The 18,154-nt window shown below is 46.8% G+C and overlaps 2 protein-coding genes across 5 annotated transcripts in view; both read left to right on the forward strand.

Moving 5' to 3' along the window:
- The window catches only part of rnf130 (ring finger protein 130), a 9,967-nt gene extending 5,243 nt beyond the window's left edge, over positions 1-4,724 (forward strand). The window contains exons 5-9 of the mRNA XM_057043615.1: positions 844-915; positions 2,492-2,574; positions 3,201-3,297; positions 3,402-3,588; positions 3,674-4,724. Coding sequence (XP_056899595.1) covers positions 844-915; positions 2,492-2,574; positions 3,201-3,297; positions 3,402-3,588; positions 3,674-3,783 — 549 coding nt within the window. The 3' untranslated portion in view covers positions 3,784-4,724. The remainder of the gene's footprint in view (positions 1-843; positions 916-2,491; positions 2,575-3,200; positions 3,298-3,401; positions 3,589-3,673) is intronic.
- Positions 4,725-5,664: 940 nt separating this feature from the next.
- Positions 5,665-18,117, forward strand: LOC130531586 (TBC1 domain family member 9B). 4 transcript variants are annotated; one of them, XM_057043655.1, is made up of 23 exons: positions 5,665-5,913; positions 6,685-6,795; positions 6,868-6,986; positions 7,069-7,300; positions 7,381-7,639; positions 8,587-8,794; positions 8,880-9,071; positions 9,248-9,388; positions 10,979-11,129; positions 11,208-11,422; positions 11,515-11,632; positions 12,499-12,701; positions 12,815-12,897; positions 12,976-13,105; positions 13,179-13,277; positions 13,428-13,496; positions 13,908-14,148; positions 14,897-14,962; positions 15,044-15,112; positions 15,360-15,413; positions 16,084-16,128; positions 16,645-16,739; positions 16,818-18,117. In XM_057043655.1, the coding sequence occupies exons 1-23, from the start codon at positions 5,673-5,675 to the stop codon at positions 17,394-17,396; spliced, it is 3,720 nt and encodes a 1,239-aa protein (XP_056899635.1). In that variant the 5' UTR covers positions 5,665-5,672; the 3' UTR covers positions 17,397-18,117. The 4 variants fall into 4 exon arrangements, with proteins under 4 accessions (XP_056899635.1, XP_056899633.1, XP_056899637.1 ...); XM_057043657.1 differs by adding an exon at positions 6,121-6,407 and having other exon boundaries at positions 5,674-5,913; positions 14,897-15,112; XM_057043656.1 differs by adding an exon at positions 6,121-6,314 and having other exon boundaries at positions 5,674-5,913; positions 14,897-15,112.
- The last annotated feature ends 37 nt before the right edge of the window (positions 18,118-18,154 follow it).

The raw sequence follows: 18,154 nt of genomic DNA on the forward strand, positions 1-18,154 counted from the left end.
TAACCTTAACCCTAACCTCTAACCCCTAATCCTACCCCTCACCCTCTAACCCTAACCTCTAACCCCTAACCCTCTAACGCTAACCCTAACCTCTAACCCTAACCCCTCACCCTCTAACCCTAACCTCTAACCCCTAACCCTAACCTCTAACCCCTAACCCCCTAAGCCTAACCCTTAACCCTAACCCTAACCCCTAACCCTAACGCCTAACCCCTAACCCTCTAACCCTAACCTCTAACCCCTAATCCTAACCCCTCACCCTCTAACCCTAACCCTCTAACCCTAACCCTAACCTCTAACCCTCTAACCCTAACCCCTCAGCCTCTAACCCCTAACCCCTAACCCTATAACCCTAACCTCTACCCCTAACCCCTAACCTAACCCTTAACCCTAACCCCTAACCTTAACCCTAACCTCTAACCTCTAACCCTTAACCCTAACCCCTAACCCTTAACCCTAACCTAACCCTAACTCCTAACCCTCTAACCCTAACCCCTAACCTCTAACCCCTAATCCTACCCCTCACCCTCTAACCCTAACCATAACCTCTAACCCTCTAACCATAACCCCTCAGCCTCTAACCCTAACCCCTAACCATATAACCCTAACCTCTAACCCCTAACCCCTAACCCTAACCCTCTACCCTAACCCCTAACCCTTAACCTAACCTCTAACCTCTAACCCTTAACCCTAACCTAACCCTAACCCCTAACCCTAACCCTAACCCTAACCCTTAACCCTAACCTAACCTAACCCTAACCCTGAAAGCAGTTGGTCAGCTGTGTTGTGTTGCCGTTCATGCTTCTCATGTGCACATATTTGGGTCCTGTTTTTGTGCCTCAGCGTCATCTTGGCGATGCAGCAAAAAAAGCTATTGGGAAGTTGACCACAAGGACGGTGAAGAAAGGAGACAAGGTTGGCCTTTGTCCTCTTCACCCACTTTCATTTTTGCTCTGCAGGACAGAATTAGTGATGTGCTTCCTCTTCTGACATAAACCAAATGTTTAAATGTTGACACCTCCATATCTTCATACTTGCTTAGGGTTAGGGTTAGGGGGTTAGGGTTAGAGGGGTTAGGGTTAGGGTTAGGGGTTAGGGTTAGAGGGTTAGGGTTAGGGTTAGGTTAGAGGGTTAGGGTTAGAGGGTTAGGGGGTAGGGTTAGGGGGTTAGGGTTAGGTTAGAGGGTTAGGGTTAGAGGGTTAGGGGGTTAGGGTTAGAGGGTTAGGGTTAGGGTTAGGGTTAGGGTTAGAGGGTTAGGGGGTTAGGGTTAGAGGGTTAGGGGGTTAGGGGTTAGGGTTAGAGGGTTAGAGGGTTAGGGTTAGGGGGTTAGGGTTAGAGGGTTAGGGTTAGAGGGTTAGGGTTAGAGGGTTAGAGGGTTTGAGGGTTAGGGTTAGGGGGTTAGGGTTAGAGGGTTAGGGTTAGAGGGTTTGAGGGTTAGGGGGTTAGGGTTAGAGGGTTAGGGGGTTAGGTTAGAGGGTTAGGGTTAGAGGGTTAGGGTTAGAGGGGTTAGGGTTAGAGGGGTTAGGGTTAGGGGGTTAGGGTAGAGGGTTAGGGTTAGGGTTAGGGGGTTAGGGTTAGGGGTTAGGGTTAGGGTTAGGGTTAGGGTTAGAATGCAGGAGAGAGATGTGAGCAGCTGCTAACAGCAGGATACTGACAACAAGGGAGCAACTGGCATTATCACACTCAGACCTCTGGAGATATCTGGAGATATATACACACACACCCATATATACAGAGATATACACACACACATATATACGGAGATATACACACACATATATATACTGAGATATACACACACACATACTGTATATACGGAGATATACACACACACATATATACTGAGATATACACACACACATATATACGGAGATATACACACACACATATATACGGAGATATACACACACATATATATACGGAGATATACACACACATATATACGGAGATATACACACACATATATACGGAGATATACACACACATATATATACGGAGATATACACACACACATATATACGGAGATATACACACACACATATATACGGAGATATACACACACACACATATATACGGAGATATACACACACATATATATACTGAGATATACACACACACATATATACGGAGATATACACACACACATATATACATCTGTGTGTGTGTATATCCAGATTTCTGAATTCTCTCCCATAATATTTGCATTTTCTGGCTTTCAGACTGACACTGATAAACTCTCCATCATGGTTTGAAGTAGTGTCTCGATGCTGATTTACTTTCAATCGCCAAAAAATGTTAGTTGATATTAAATTCATTCAAAATATTTGTCCCTGCTTTGTGTTGAATAAGCTGATATTTCTATTAAAAGAACGCTACTGAGATATAATCTTGAGAGGCTCATTAGACATTGACCATGACACTGAAATGTCACGGTGATCCATCCAGCCGTCCAGGCCAGCCTGGCTACCACCTGTTTCCATCTGTGTTGCAGGAAACCGACCCAGACTTCAACCACTGTGCTGTGTGTATCGAAGCGTACCAGCTGAACGATGTGGTTCGCATCCTGCCCTGCAAGTGAGCGCCGCCTGATTGTTGCCAGTCCGCTTCTCTGCTGTCAAACAGGGAGCAAAGTTAAAATTGTGTTGGAGTGAGTGTGAGGACCAAAAATGACTCGAGCGGAAACAAAAACAGGCATTTTGGTCAATATCATTTTTATATGGGCTATTTGCATTCTTTTTCTTAACCATAATATGTGAAGGCAGGGTCCTCTGTGAGCAGTTGAGGGTTCGGGAGCTTGCTCAAGGGTACCTTGGCAGTGCTCTGAAGGAGTCCTGGCACCTCCCCAAACTACTGCACGACCATCCATGTTTTTCTGTACCGGTCCCTGAATCAAGAACCCTCTGCTGCTCAGCCCAGTTCTACAGAGTTTATATGTGCTGTTTATATGTGCATAAGAAATGTACTTTATATATAGGGTTATTCGATATTGACGAACATTTATGCATTGGTGTACATGTGCCTGTATCATTTATTGACTTTGATATACAGTCGATGGTATTTGGCCCCAGCGACGCCTGTAGATCCTCCACTGTCGATTGGTGGCAGTTTTTAGGAAGCCTACTGTCGTAAACTTGGGGTGTATCACTATATCTGCTAGAATCTGCACCGGTCTGTCTGCTAATATATCTTCCTGTCTGCAGACATGTGTTTCATAAAATGTGCGTGGACCCGTGGCTGAACGAGCACTGCACCTGTCCCATCTGCAAACTCAACATCCTCAAAGCGCTCGGAATCATGGTGAGTGGATTCTGACTTGTCCAGCAGGACTTCCTGGGTTAGGGTTCGGGTTAGGGTTCCCCTAACCCTAACCCTAACCCTAACCCTTCCTCATGTGTTCCCAGACCAGTCTTCCCTGTGTGGACAGCGTTGTGTTGGATGTGGAGCGTTTGGGCATCAGTCAGGCATCTGGCAGCCACCGGATGCTGTTGGGTGACAGCAACCAGCCCTCTCTGAACCTGGACCAGCTCAGCCCACCTCATACTGAGGCCACTCCCAGAACACCTGCTGAAGTCAGCATCGCTGTGTCTAGTAAGACCACACACATCTGGATGAAAGGTTGGAGGAAGGATGGACAGGATGAAGCAGATCATTTGAAGTGTGTTTGTGTTGTCAGGCCGGGGCCACTTCTTCAACAGGAACTCGACGTCTCCTCGCAGCATCCTGTGTGAGATGGAGCTGTCTGACATCCAGGCCTCACTTGATCTTTATGAAGACAAGTCCTGAGACCACCATGAAGGGGTTGGTTTCCACTCACTATCGCCACCTGCTGATGGACAGAGGAGCATTCATTTTCTTTTGGAAGGAGCCAGACCAACAATAAACTAAGTCAGACTGGAGTTAGGCGGTCACCCACCCACACACACCCATTCATACTTTGTTGAAACTTTATTCTCTATAATAGCAGAGTCTAGGCCAGAGAACTTTCAAAAGTTGAAATGCTGTTAAAGTGTTTTTTGTGGCTCTTAAAGTTCTTGTCTTCCTGTGAACTTAAAGCAGAACTACTTCCTGTTGTTGTATCATATCCCTACTGTGGTAGCTCGGAACATCTTTATCATGCAGTTTCCTGCAGTCTGCTCAGGTCTCCTGTGTGTCTGAAGACCTGCACCTGGACCAGACTGATAGTTCTTTCTGAGCATTATGTGACTGCAGCCAGACTATGAGGAGGAAACAGTTACATGACAGTGTTTTCTTCCTGTATCCAAATATGTGAAAATAATGAAATGCGGAACCAGAACACAAGTCCCCTGGGGGCTGTGTACATTGGTACGTGGGACGCATTAGGAAAAGCTCCAATGAAAAATCAGATGTGTCTGAACACAGTTCCAGATCATGTGATTCACCATTTGCCGCCTCAGACAGGAACCAATACAGAGAGGTCACATGGTGGAGAACTCTCTTCCTATTGGCTCACCGTCTGCTATTAACAGGCAATTGTGATGTGATGGACTCCTTTTATTATATATCCTATAAACTGCATTATACAATCTATAACTTGCCAATAGATCAATATTATCTCTGAAGTGACCTAAAATGAGGACATTTGTGTGTCCTCTTCTGTCTGTGTGTCTGTCTGTCAAATGATGATGAGCAGGGTGTGGGTGTGTGTAGCATTTAGTTTACTGTGTTCTACTGCCTCATTATTAAAGTGTCATTAATACCTTTAACTAGCTGCTGTGCATCACACACACACACACACACACACACACACACAGAAATAGTCTTAGGTGCATAAACAGTCTGTCACACACACACTCATGATTGTAACATACAGGCACAAATACCCAGAAATGGTCTGTCACGTTGACACACACTGACTGACACACTCACTCACTCACAACCCTCTCTCTTTCTCACTCAATCAATCAATCAATCAATCAATCTTTATTTATCAGCGTCTGTTACTATCAACATTGTCTCTAGACCCTCTTCAGAATCCCAGCAGGGCCTGACCCCCAACAAGGAACAGGGGCAGGAAAAACTCCCCTTTAACAGGAAGAAACCTGGAGCAGGACCAGGCTGATGTAGGGAGGGGGGACCCTCCTGCTGATGGGGGGTGGGCTGGGTAGAAAGGGGGGGGGGGGGGACTAGGCAGAGATCAGGGAAATACATTTATTATAACAAAGTGCTGGTGTAGGAGTTGAGTGGGTCAGCGGGGTCGGAGGTCAGCAGGTCAGCATACAGCTATGAAGGCGGCGAAACCTGTAGATGGATGCAGAGAGAAAGAAGAACTCACACACACACACACACACACACACACACACACTGTCAGTGACATACAGACATACAACCAGACATCCTCACAGAAACGGTCTGTCTGGAGTTTATTATGATGATTGTGGTTCTTCCATATATGGATTTTGAAAACCTTTTACACATAAAGTATGTTACAGTATGCGAAGTTTAAAAAAAATAGAAATCATAAAATGCAATGACGTTAAAAAGGTGTTCGACCTAAATGAGAAGATTCACCGAAATGACGCGCATCAATGAACATAAGAACAGATAAAAATGATCAGGTGATGATCACTGGTTCTTAGGTTAAAATACTTTTGAATTTAACATTTTGGAGAAGTGTTTTCCCTGTGTGACGCAGACGTGGGGGCGTGTCTTAAATGCCGGACCCGGAAGTGACGTTCAGTCAGCAGATCAAGTCAAAACAAGCTCAGCTCGTTGTTGTTCCGGATTCTCCTTTTGCACGTTGTATTCGGCAGGTAGCGCGCACAGAGTACCTGGAGATGTGGATCCAGCCGGAGGAGGTTCTGTTGGCCGGGCCGCTGTGGGTATCCGAGCGGGCCAACCCTTTCTTCATCCTGCAGAGGCGGCGAGGCCACGGCCGCGGGGGGGGTCTCTCCGGTGAGTCCACTCAGCCGAAGGCCACGTCCAGCACCAGGCCACTTCTGTCTGTAGCTGATGGGTCGGTTGATGATGGCTTACCTGGTTTCATCAAACGTTTGCAACCATACATCCTATCTTCAGAGTGCTTTCTAACCAGGGAGAGTGGTCATTATATACCTATTAACCCGTTTATTTTTTCTTTTTCTTTTTTTTTTTAAAAAAAAGGGTTAGTCGAGTTATTTGAAACACACGTCGCTACCAAGGTTTGCAATGGAGCCCATTTGCAAAAGTAAAGGAAAGCGTGTACAAGACCAGTGCTGTCTGGATTAGAGACAATGGAACCGAGGAGAGGCCGAAGATGTTGAGGTTGTCTTTGGGTGTAATGAGGAGCGAGAGGATCAGGAATGAGAATATCACAGGTACATCACACCTTAGTTTGAAGACCACGCTGATGATGGGATCGTAGGCAGGAGGTTCAGAGCAAGGCCTACAGAGACATCTATGGATGAAGTGTAAGTTAGTTGGTGTGAAAGAAGATTTAAGGAGAGCTGGAGAGAGTTGATTTAGGCAAGAGGCTGAGGAGACTCTGGGCAAGTCACCAGCTCATCACGGGGCTAAAACAACCATTAATCTATCATATTTGATTCATACAAGTGATTAACAAGGTTGAACCTGCCAATGTTTTTCTCTGAATTATTGGAATGGTTGGAATGTTCTTGCTGTAACTAACCGAGACATTCTGCACTGGTGACATCACCCCCATCTGTCTGTCCTTCTGTGTGTCTCTAGGTCTCCTTGTTGGGACCCTGGATGTGGTTTTGGACTCTAGTGCCAGAGTAGCCCCCTACAGGATATTGCTGCAGACAGCTGATTCACAGCTTTACTGGAACATTGCCTGTGGTGGGTTTCTTTGACTGGGAGCTCTGTGTTTTGATGAAGTTCTATATTTGCTCCTTCAACTTTGTTTTGCAGGCTCTTCTAGGAAGGAGATCACTGAACACTGGGACTGGCTGGAGTCCAACCTGCTGCAGACCATCTCAATCTTTGAGAGTGATGAAGATATCATCACATTTGTCAAAGGAAAGATCTCCGTATGTCACTTTCTGTTCCATCCAGTGTTCCTCTCTTGCATGCTGCCTGTTTCCTTTTACTGAGTAAGGCTGCTTCTTGCAGGGCATCATTGCTGAGGAGAGCCGATTGAAGCAGAGTGAGGAGCATGTGGAGGACAGTGGAAAGTTTCTGGAAGCTGAGCTGAAGATGAGGAGGTTGTTTGGGATGCCTGATGAGGAGAAGCTGGTGAATTATTACTCCTGCAGCTACTGGAAGGGGCGAGTGCCACGGCAGGGCTGGCTTTACCTCTCCATCAACCATCTGTGCTTTTACTCCTTCCTGCTGGGCAAGGAGGGTATGGCCAGTCAATCACAGACACATTTTCTCTGTTGCTAACCCTGCTTACATTTTCCTGTGTTCTTACCCCCCCCCCAGTGACCCTGGTAGTTCCATGGACGGACGTGACCCAACTGGAGAAGAATTCCACTTTGGTCTTTCCAGAAAGCGTTCGAGTCAGCACACGTCACACTGAACATTTCTTCTCCATGTTCCTCAACATCAATGACACCTTTAAGTTGATGGAGCAACTTGCCAACATCGCCATGCGGCAACTCCTCGACAACGAAGCGTTTGCAGCTGACCGCTCACTTCCCAAACCCTGCAAAACACTCAAGAATGTCTCTGCACTCAAAAGGTCTCACTTGTTTAAGAACCGTGTGTCTATCGGGCTGTCGGGGCCTTCTGATTAGATCTAAATGAAGATTCATACAAATGAGTTACACTTTGCTATCACCTACAGGTTGGTTCAAGTGTATCATCACAGCAGGCCTCAACCCAGAGTTAGCTGGACGAGTTCTCACTCAGTCGAATGCAAAATGTAAAACCAACAACTGCTGATGTGCTTCTGTTGAGAGCCAGTAAATCTGGTTCACTTCATCTCTGTTGTCCCGCCCACATCCAGAGGGGTTGTTGGTTCTACTCCACACTGCTAGCTGCTGTACTTCCTCACTCTAGCTGGTTTAAAATTATTGCCGATAAAGTCGTGTCATCAGGTGGATTATTCAGTGGTATAGCAGCACTGGTGGGGGTGGGGGTGGGGGTTAGGGCTCAAGGGTGGTGGCAAAAGCAACATATGCAGAGTAGCAGGGCTGCAGCTGGCTCGAGATGTGCATTACGGTTACAATGGTCCTGAAATCAGGACACTGGCAGGGTTTTTTTAGCACATTGGTAATGACGGCGTTAGTACAAACACACTTTCTGTCGAGTTTTTGTCTTCTACCTTTAATGAGATGAACTGAAAAATGAACTGCAAATCTTCAAGTTCTCCATACATGTCAGATGGTGAGGGAATCTCTGGTCAGGGCCAAAACTTTAATCCTCTTACAGTTTCATTCATTTAGATGGATTTTTTGGGGCATTATTGTGCTACAAAGTGGTATATTTCTTCAGCTTTCTAATGGAAGAATGTTAAGCGCCTATTTATTTCGAACTGTTGATAATTCCCTCCACCATGAGTGAGACTCTGGTTCCCGCTGAAGAGAAACAGCTCCGAAGCCCAATGCTGCCCCCACCCTGCTCCTGGCTGGGTGATGTGCAGGTGACGTGGGCGACCTGATCAGCTGTTTGCTTTTTATGTTACAGAGATTTGGACGCACGTGCAAAGAATGAGCGATATCGGTCCATGTTCCGGCTGACGCAGGACGAGCGTCTTGATGGACATACTGGCTGCACACTGTGGACACCTTTTGCAAAGATGCATGTGATTGGACAGCTGTTCATCTCCAACAACTACATCTGTTTTAATAGCAGAGAAGAAGATGTATGTCAGTTGATCATCCCCCTTCGAGAGGTAAACACCGTGCAGTGACCTGTGACACCAGAGCATTTTCACGGAGAACATGAGGACCTGAGGTCATCCAAAATGTATTCCACAGGTGTCCATTGTGGAGAAGGCAGACAGCAGCAGTGTCTTGCCCTGCCCTGTTTCCATCAGCACTAAGAACAAGATGAATTTCCTATTTGCAAACCTGAAAGACAGAGACTTCTTGGTCCAGCGCATCTCAGACTTCCTGCAGCGAACTCCTGACAGTAGCGACACTGGTCCACTGTCTCTGACCGGTCAATCGGTGTGTCACTATTCTAAAAGTTTGCTCTGATGTTGCTATCGTATGACAGATGAAAGCTAGTCTGCAGGTTCTTTAAATGAATAAAATGCAACCACTGAGGACTCTGGTAGCAGCTGTTAGACTGAAGTGTTCTCTGGTCTGATTCCGTATATATGATGTGTTCTTTCGGTCTTCAGGCGCCAACCAATATGGCTTCATGTGCTGGTTATGAGTGTACTCAGAGGAGGCATCATTACCACCCAGACCTGCCTACCGCACGCCACAGTCTGCTGCAGCTCTACCACCAGAATGTTGCGGAGGACCTGGGCCCCAAAGCTGTAAGAACCACTATTTTACTGGGGGGGGTAGAGAACACCTGAACAGGTTAAGCACCACATTCCAAAGACCAGTGGCAGCTGCCAGTATCGGAGAGATGGGAGGCTTCTTTTCAGTCTCAATATAAAATGTTTCCCTGTATTTATAGGTAAATTCAATATGGCCATAAAGGCATCTTTTCCAAGGCTTTGACCAATTCTAAGTTCCTCATCATAATGTTGACTATCAACCAAATCAGGTGGACAGTTTTAGAACTGGCTGCCAAAATGTGCAGCTTGCTGGCTGCTCTGCTGCCAACGAACTAACTAAAGCCACTTTACTCAACTCTGAAAGATATTAAACCAGGACAGGAGAGTGTTATACTAAAGAAAGGGACTAACATTGTGTTGTATTTATAATGCATTTTATTGTAAATGGGATAAATCACCAAGCACATATAAATTAATGAGCTGCAGTTTGTCTCTGGACTCCTCTAAGATCCACAAAGGGACTGAACTGGTCCGAGGGTCCTCTGTCTTTGTGTGGTTAAAATTCACTGTCAATCAAACTGGGATTTTGCATTTAGACCAATCAGCATGCAGAAAGCTCAGCCTCCAGCCCCGCCCACTGCTCTGCTGACTCCCAGAGATGCACATCCGTGCCGAGACTAGCAGACTAACCCTAACCCTAACCCTAGCAGCGTTTATCCAATGAGGGTCTAGTTTGGCTGCTGTGTTGAACTCCATGAAGGCTGATCTTGAGAAGGAGACCACGTCAGTGGTGATGAGGAGCTGATCCACGTCAGTGGTGATGAGGAGCTGATCCACGTCAGTCGTGATGAGCTGATCCACGTCAGTGGTGATGAGGAGCTGATCCACGTCGGTGGTGATGAGGAGCTGATCCACGTCGGTGGTGATGAGGAGCTGATCCACGTCAGTCGTGATGAGGAGCTGATCCACGTCGGTCGTGATGAGGAGCTGATCCACGTCAGTGGTGATGAGGAGCTGATCCACGTCAGTGGTGATGAGGAGCTGATCCACGTCAGTGGTGATGAGGAGCTGATCCACGTCAGTCGTGATGAGGAGCTGATCCACGTCAGTGGTGATGAGGAGCTGATCCACGTCAGTTGTGATGAGGAGCTGATCCACGTCAGTTGTGATGAGGAGCTGATCCACGTCAGTGGTGATGAGGAGCTGATCCACGTCAGTCGTGATGAGGAGCTGATCCACGTCAGTCGTGATGAGGAGCTGATCCACGTCAGTGGTGATGAGGAGCTGATCCACGTCAGTGGTGATGAGGAGCTGATCCACGTCAGTGGTGATGAGGAGCTGATCCACGTCAGTGGTGATGAGGAGCTGATCCACGTCGGTCGTGATGAGGAGCTGATCCTCTACAAACTGAGCTTAGAATTCAGCGATAACTAAAAAACTAACCTGGAGCAAGAAATAAAAATGCTTACACATTTATGGGAAAAATGAACTAAGCCATTTTAATCAATATTCCACAAAGATTTGGTTGTATGTTCTTTTATTTGAAAGCTGAGATGTTTTGGAAGAGATTACCTTGTAACTGGGTGTTAGAAGTGCGTGATCAGACAACTTGTCCTCCTGCAGATGAAAGAAAAGATGAAGGTGGAAGCATGGAACATCCATTTCTCCGAGTTTGGCCGCGGGGTGTGTATGTACCGAACCTCAAGAACCAGAGAACTTGTCCTGAATGGGATCCCGGAGCTCCTAAGAGGAGAACTGTGGCTTCTGTTCTCTGGTCAGTGATCATTTGTTTGTCCAAAGGGACTTCAATTGCTAATGCTACTTACTTAAAGCAGTCCACCTGTCTACCCAGGAGCACAGAATGAAATGGACACCCACCGTGGTTACTATGGTGACTTGGTTGAGCAGGCTATGGGTCAATGTTCTTTAGCAACAGAGGAGATCGAGCGCGACCTTCATCGTTCCATGCCGGAGCACCATGCCTTCCAGAATGAAAATGGGATTGCAGCGTTGCGTCGAGTCCTCACAGCCTATGCTCACCGGAACCCCGGCATTGGATACTGCCAGGTGAGCCCCAACCCTAACCCTAACCCTACCACTCCTGGATCTGTGCATTCCAGCATGATGGATTGGTAAAATGCTTCTATATTTGGCTTCAGGCGATGAACATCGTCACCTCCGTCCTGTTGCTCTATTGTCCGGAGGAAGACGCTTTCTGGCTCTTAGTGGCACTTTGTGAGCGCATGTTGCCCGACTATTACAACACCAGAGTTGTAGGTCAGTACCAACTCTCGTCTGTCTTTAACCCTTAACATGGATCCACCATATATTGATGTCTCCCACCAACACCTTTGGACGTAAACACTGTGGTGGGTTTGTCATGTGCACAATCACTGCCAGTTCAATTCTTAGGTCTCCACTTAAATATGACGAGAGCAGTGGAAGTAAACAAAGGTGAGAAGTGCAACGCGTGCACGTATACACCCAATGTGCAACCGTAGCAGTGTTGCTGGGCAGACATGACTGCTGGGATATTGGTGTGTTTGTGGCCAGAAGAATAAAGCTGCTCCTAAATGTGGAGGTCCGAACCCTGAAGCTGCGCTGCATGCTCCTGAAACACGTGGTTACTGGCCTGTCGGCCTCCTCCTGCAGTGGTGAAGGCGGAGCTCCTCATGGATGGTAGTGACGTTCTTGACAGGGAGCTGGTTCCACAGCAGGGGGTCCTGACAGCTAAAGACTTGGGCTCCCATTCGCCTGCCAAAGGTTCAGGAACCAGCAGCAAACCAGCACTCTGAGAGTGACCCGTGCTGATCTGGTGCTGTCCGCCTCTCCAGATGTAATGGATCTGGACCTCTAAGGACCTCGTAGGTTGGGAGAAGGAGTTTCAAGTATGTCCTGGGATTAAGAGAAGCCAGCACAGTCATGTGACCTCTCTGGCTGCAGTGTTTTGGATCAGCTGGAGGTTCTGACAGATTTCTTCAGACCCCCTGACATAACGCTGTTTTCCATGATGCATTTTGGGATTGCGGCTCCACTTTATTAGAATGATGGGAGATTGAATTAGGGACCCTCGCACACAATGTTATATGCACATCAGGATTATGGGATGGCTTTCTGTGGTCTGATGTGTTTTTGTCCTGTAGGTGCCCTGGTGGATCAGGGAGTTTTTGAGGATCTGACTCGGGCCTCCCTCCCTTTGCTGTATGAACACATGCAGGATCTTGGAGTCATCTCCACCATCAGCTTGTCCTGGTTCCTCACTCTTTTCCTGTCGGTGATGCCGTTTGACAGCGCCGTCATCCTGGTTGATTGCTTCTTCTATGAGGGCATCAAGGTTATCTTTCAGGTCAGAAGAACTGTATTCTACTTTATTATTATTGCACAATCATGTTTATCTGCTCACGTGTGTGCACTCTGCTCTATAACCCTGCTGCTCCTTGTTTCTGAATGTGTCAGTAGGTGGCGCTGGCTGTGCTTCATGCTAATATGGATGCTCTATTGTCCTGCAGTGATGAAGGGGAAGCCATGACCATCCTGGGCAGGTAAGAGTCCAGATTGGGTCTGAGTGAACTGGTTGGCAGTCCTGCCCATAAGGCTGTTGGGGATGTGTGTCTTTTTAGGTACCTGGATAATGTCGTAAACAAACAGACAGCAGCTCCACCCATCCCTCACCTGCATGCCCGTCTGACTAGTGGAGAGGATCCTCCAGCTGAGATTGACATCTTCAGCCTTATTAAATCATCTTACGAGGTCGGAGAGTTCCGCTGGCATGCTTCAGCCTATCTCCCTTTAAATGTCGTGACCCTTTCTCTTCTCTCAACAGAGATTTGGCTCGTTACATTCCGATGTCATTGAGCAGATGAGGTTCAAGCAAAGGTTAAAGGTCATTCAGTCACTGGAGGACACTGCCAAGAGGAGTGTGGTGGGTGACACCGCTCTGCCATTTTTGTTAAAAACAGCTTTGAACTTTGCACAGTTAACTTGGTAGTCAAACTGAATTTGATGTCATAGTGTGTGTGTGTGTGTGTGTGTGTGTGTGTGTGTGTGTACTTTTTTGTATGTACACGTGTAGGTTCGAGCAATGATGACCGAATCGGCCTTCAGTATAGAGGAGCTGGAGGACCTGTTCTGTCTCTTTAAGGTAAAGGAACTTCAGGCTCGTCACCTGCTGTTAGTAAAGAGTTGAGCAGCTGTCATGTGACCAACTGATCTAAAGAAAGAGAATCATTGCAGGTGTGTCTGATGCAGATACAGACAGAAACAACCCGAGTCTGAATGGAGTGTAAAAGGACAACACTATTTTGTACTCTGCTTTTAATTAGCAATAAATATCTCTTTTATATTTAGAAAAAGACAAAATCGTGTGAATGACAGAAGTAAATCCTGCACGAGGAAACAAATTCTGGCATCATTTGGAAGCACATCATATAAAACTCAAAGTGAACCTTGTTTATCGGCCTAAATTCCATAAAAAGACTATATTGTTCATTGTACTGTCATTGTTGGTCCTCCAGAACCACTCTAACACACGTGCTCCCTCCTGGTTCTTCAGGCCAAACACATGACGAGCTGCTACTGGGGCTCCTGCAGTTCTGCCTCCGAACGCCACGACCCCAGTCTGCCATACCTGGAGCAGTACCGCATCGACTCTGGCCAGTTTGCCCAGCTGTTTTCTGCCCTGGCTCCCTGGGTTTGCAGCAGCCATACTTTAACATTGTCAGCCCGCCTCTTCAGACTCCTGGACCAGAACCAGGACGGACTGGTTAACTTTAAGGAGTTCATCACTGGCCTAAGTGAGTCCGCATCCCTCCTGGTTTGTGATTATTTTAGTACTCAGGTTCTGTTCTAACAGCCCACATGGGTGAACATGATTTTTTTTTACACGTGTGTAAACCCGGCATTTGTCATAAGCATTTGTCATAAGCATTTGTCATAAGCATTCGGCAGCGTGCACATTGCCAGAGACCGGCTCGGGTGTGATGTCACGACCTACGTGGTGGATACAATAAGCTCTCATGCTTTTGAAAGGTGGCAAAGTTGCATCTTAAAAAGGAGGATAACTGCAGTGCTCCTGAAAAAGGCCTCGCTGAATCCTTCCTCAGGGGCTGGAGTCTGTCCCTGCCTGAGGCTCTAACCTAGTCCCCAGCTCATTGCCACGCCCTACAGTACGTGAGCATTTCGGAGTTTCGTACCTTGCTCAAGGGTACCTGGACGATCCACTGAAGGTGTCCTGGCACCTCCTCCCACTACCAGAACAGGGGCATGTACGGAGAGGTGTGCTCCTCAGCCCAGTCCCCTACAGAAGGAGCTCCCGCCGCCCCACCCTGAATCAGTGACTGGCTGCTTTGTTGCGCAACATCCAGCATGACGTGATGAAGTTGTGCTGGTGGTGATAATGGTGATAAAACCCGGGTTTAGATAGTAATGTGGGTGTAGAGGATCGATTGTATCCTCACTCTGCGACCCTCCAGGGGGTTCCCTCCTGCCTTCCCCCATGAGCCTGTAGAAGACGGATAGATGAGGTCTATTTTGTCAATGCAGGTGGGATGTATCATGGAGATATGACCGAGAAACTCAAACTTCTGTACAAGCTCCATCTCCCACAAGGTAAAGTCACACATGTGGGTATAGTCGGCGTGAGCTTTCACTTCCCAAATGGAGTGTTTCCTTCTTTTCTCTCTGTTGTAGCGTTCTGTCCTGAAGAGACAGAGTCTGCACTGGATGCAACAAACTTCTTCGCTGCCACTATTCCACAAGGTAAAAACGCAGTTTTTCCTCAGTGTTGCTGGTGCTGCTGTACCAAAGCTGGATTGTGTGCTACTCCTGTATCTTTTGTCCTTAGGGGATAAATGAAATGGTTGAATTGAATTGATATAAACACTCACACGATACTGACAATTGGTCTGATTTGCACGATAACCTGATTAACACATTTATTAGCTCTCTCTCACGTGATCCCACATGTCTTTACTTCCTTTTCCTCTTTTCTAACATTTGTTTCCAGAATCCTTCCTCCTGTCAGATCCGGACTCTGAAGGAAGGCAAGGAGTGACATCAGGTTTGTACGTCAGTTGTCACCATTGTTGCTCTTCTGGCCCCGCCCACATAGTGATGTCACTACGCTGTTTGACACCTGTTCGTAAAGCTGGGAGGAAGCAGCTCGTCTCGTTAGGATGTTGTTCTAAGAAAACTCTTAAACGGTCCTTGAATCTTTGAGTTTTTCATTACAATTTCTCTTGGTAAGATGAAAGTTATTCACAAAAGCTCTTAAGAAGCTCCTCAGGTGGTAAACTGTGAAGAGGGTTAGGGTTAGTTAGGGTTAGGGTTAGTTAGGGTTAGGGGAAGACTTTTAGGAAGCCTCAGAGAATCTTAGAGACGAGACGGTGGAACAACAGAGAGGAAGGAGAGCCGTTCTCCATGTATTCAGCCGGTCATTTATAGGGTTAGTTAGGGTTAGGGTTAGTTAGGGTTGTGGCATTAGGGTTAGTTAGGGTTAGGTTAGAGTTAGGGTTAGCTAGGGTTAGGGTTGGGGATAGAGTTAGGGATAGCTAGGGTTAGCGTTAGTTAGGGTTAGCTAGTGTTAGGGTTAGCATTAGGGTTAGCTAGTGTTAGGGTTAGAGTTAGGGTTAGTTAGGGTTAGGGTTAGTACAAGTGTCCTGAAATGAGACCTGGTCACAGCCTCACAACTGGAAACCAAACTTCAGTTAATTTATCCTGTTTGTGTGCAGGTAATGTGGGGAAGGACAAAGGTGTCGACGCTGAGGAGAAAAAAGGTAAATGATGGATATGTGAGCACCAGTCTGACACTGGGACAATGACTGTGGAGATAAGGCTGCACAATGGACCCGTCTACCTTTAAGAACTTTGTGATCAGATGTTGCATCAATCAAGGACAAAGTTTAGGAAAAATCCCACAATGCAGAGCCTCCTTAAAATTCCTGAATAATCTTACCTGTTTAAATTTCAAATCATGGGCTGGGAATCGAGCATGATGAAACTTCTCTCATGCTTTTCGTTGCCATTTTGATGTCACCTCTAATCAAAGGTTTGGTTGGTTCTGCAGAAGGACGCTGGCTTCCTCCACATGTCACGGTGGAAGGTCCCTCATTTGTTGTTAGAGTTAGGGTTAGAGAACAAACCTACTCAAATAAGATGGAAATCTCTTTGCTTTTGTTCATTTTGTCATGACTGTGGTCACTCTTGAGACATTAGATCACATCCCAAAGGGTTAGGGTTTTCTTGTTTGAGTCGCTTCACTGTCACTATGATGCATCTCTCTGTTGTTTTAGACAAGGTAAAGGACTACAGGTACTACCTGAGAATGTGGGCCATGGAAAAGGAGCCCAGGCCTGAGACCATCAAAGACCTGCCGAGGATGAACCAGGTGAGGCCCAGGCCCCTTTCTTGACCTGCTTGGCCCTGTGTTTGTCTCACACCTGTCCGTTAACTGTCCCACCTATAGGAGCAGTTTATCGACCTTTGTAAGACTCTGTACAACATGTTCAGTGAGGAACCTGAGGAGCAGCACCTGTACCATTCCATCGCCACTGTGGCGAGCCTTCTGCTACGTATTGGTGAGGTTGGCAAGAAGTTTCACAATGGCAGCAAGAAGACGGATGGTGCTGATATTCAGACTCCGCCCACTGTACCCGGGGTAGAGGAGGCCCACAGTGGGGTTGAGTCAGGTGAGCCTCAGGTGTGTCAGGAGGCAGCAGACACAGCAGCCCCCAATGAGCAGGACAAAGGTAACATGCCTGTGCTGTCACATCCAAGCGGGAGCTCGGGCCCGCTGCAGCGCGAGGACCTCTCTGAAGACGCTCTGTTGGCTGGTGGAATAGAGCAGCGGCAGGGCAGCGTGCTGGATGCTGATTGGTCCATCACTTTTGAACAGGTGCTGGCTTCGCTGCTGACAGAGCCGCCACTTGTTGACTATTTTGAAAGGAAGCGGGACATCCAAAGCAAGGTGGAAGTATGTAAGGCTCAACGGGTAATAGAGCGCCAAATAAGCTCTGACCAGGAACTCACTCAGCAAGCTCACTGACTCGCCTCCTTCCCATGTTCTGACCCCTGAGGGGCCCTGAGGGGCCCTGAGGGGCCCTGAGGGGCTGCAGAGACGGTTCCTCAGTGAGACTGTGGGCCTGAAACCCAAACGCAGAATTAAGCTGCAAATCACCTGGTTTAAGTCCTGTTAAGATAAATCACTTGGTACTGACACAAACGTTAAAATTGCAATGGTCAAACTTCTATATTCAATGTAAAAACACCTGTTTGCCCATTTGTGTCAGATGAACAGTACTTTAAAAGCAATTAAATCTGATCATTTACAAGAAAAGCAAAGTCACTATTGCAGCAGCGTCGACTGATTTTTACGTCCGTCAGAGTCTTTTGAAAGACTTCTCTTCACACTGGTTTTTGAAACATTTCTGTATTTTTTGTTACCATTGGAGTTTTTGCTGTCAGTGTTCTTGAGGGTAATTAATTAATGAGATATCCAGAAGCAGAACAAAGGTGAACCAAGCTGAGTTAAAGGACTGGTGCTCTTTGGACTGGACTGTAATCACAGCTTCAGCCTCATCGTTCATTAGATGATTGATTGGTTGCTCATCCTCCGTATGCTTCAGCGTGATACTTTCATTTTGATAAGCTTCACGTGTCCTTCCTCTTTCTGATGCTATCACCCTGTGGAAGATGTTTGTTTCTGCTTTTAAATCCATTTTATCGTCAATTATTGCTCTGTATTAATAAACAATATGATAAATGAATTTAATTTTATTGTTACTGATTAAGAGAATCAGAACC

This window comes from Takifugu flavidus, chromosome 9, assembly GCF_003711565.1.
Source record: "Takifugu flavidus isolate HTHZ2018 chromosome 9, ASM371156v2, whole genome shotgun sequence".
NCBI lineage: Eukaryota > Metazoa > Chordata > Actinopteri > Tetraodontiformes > Tetraodontidae > Takifugu > Takifugu flavidus.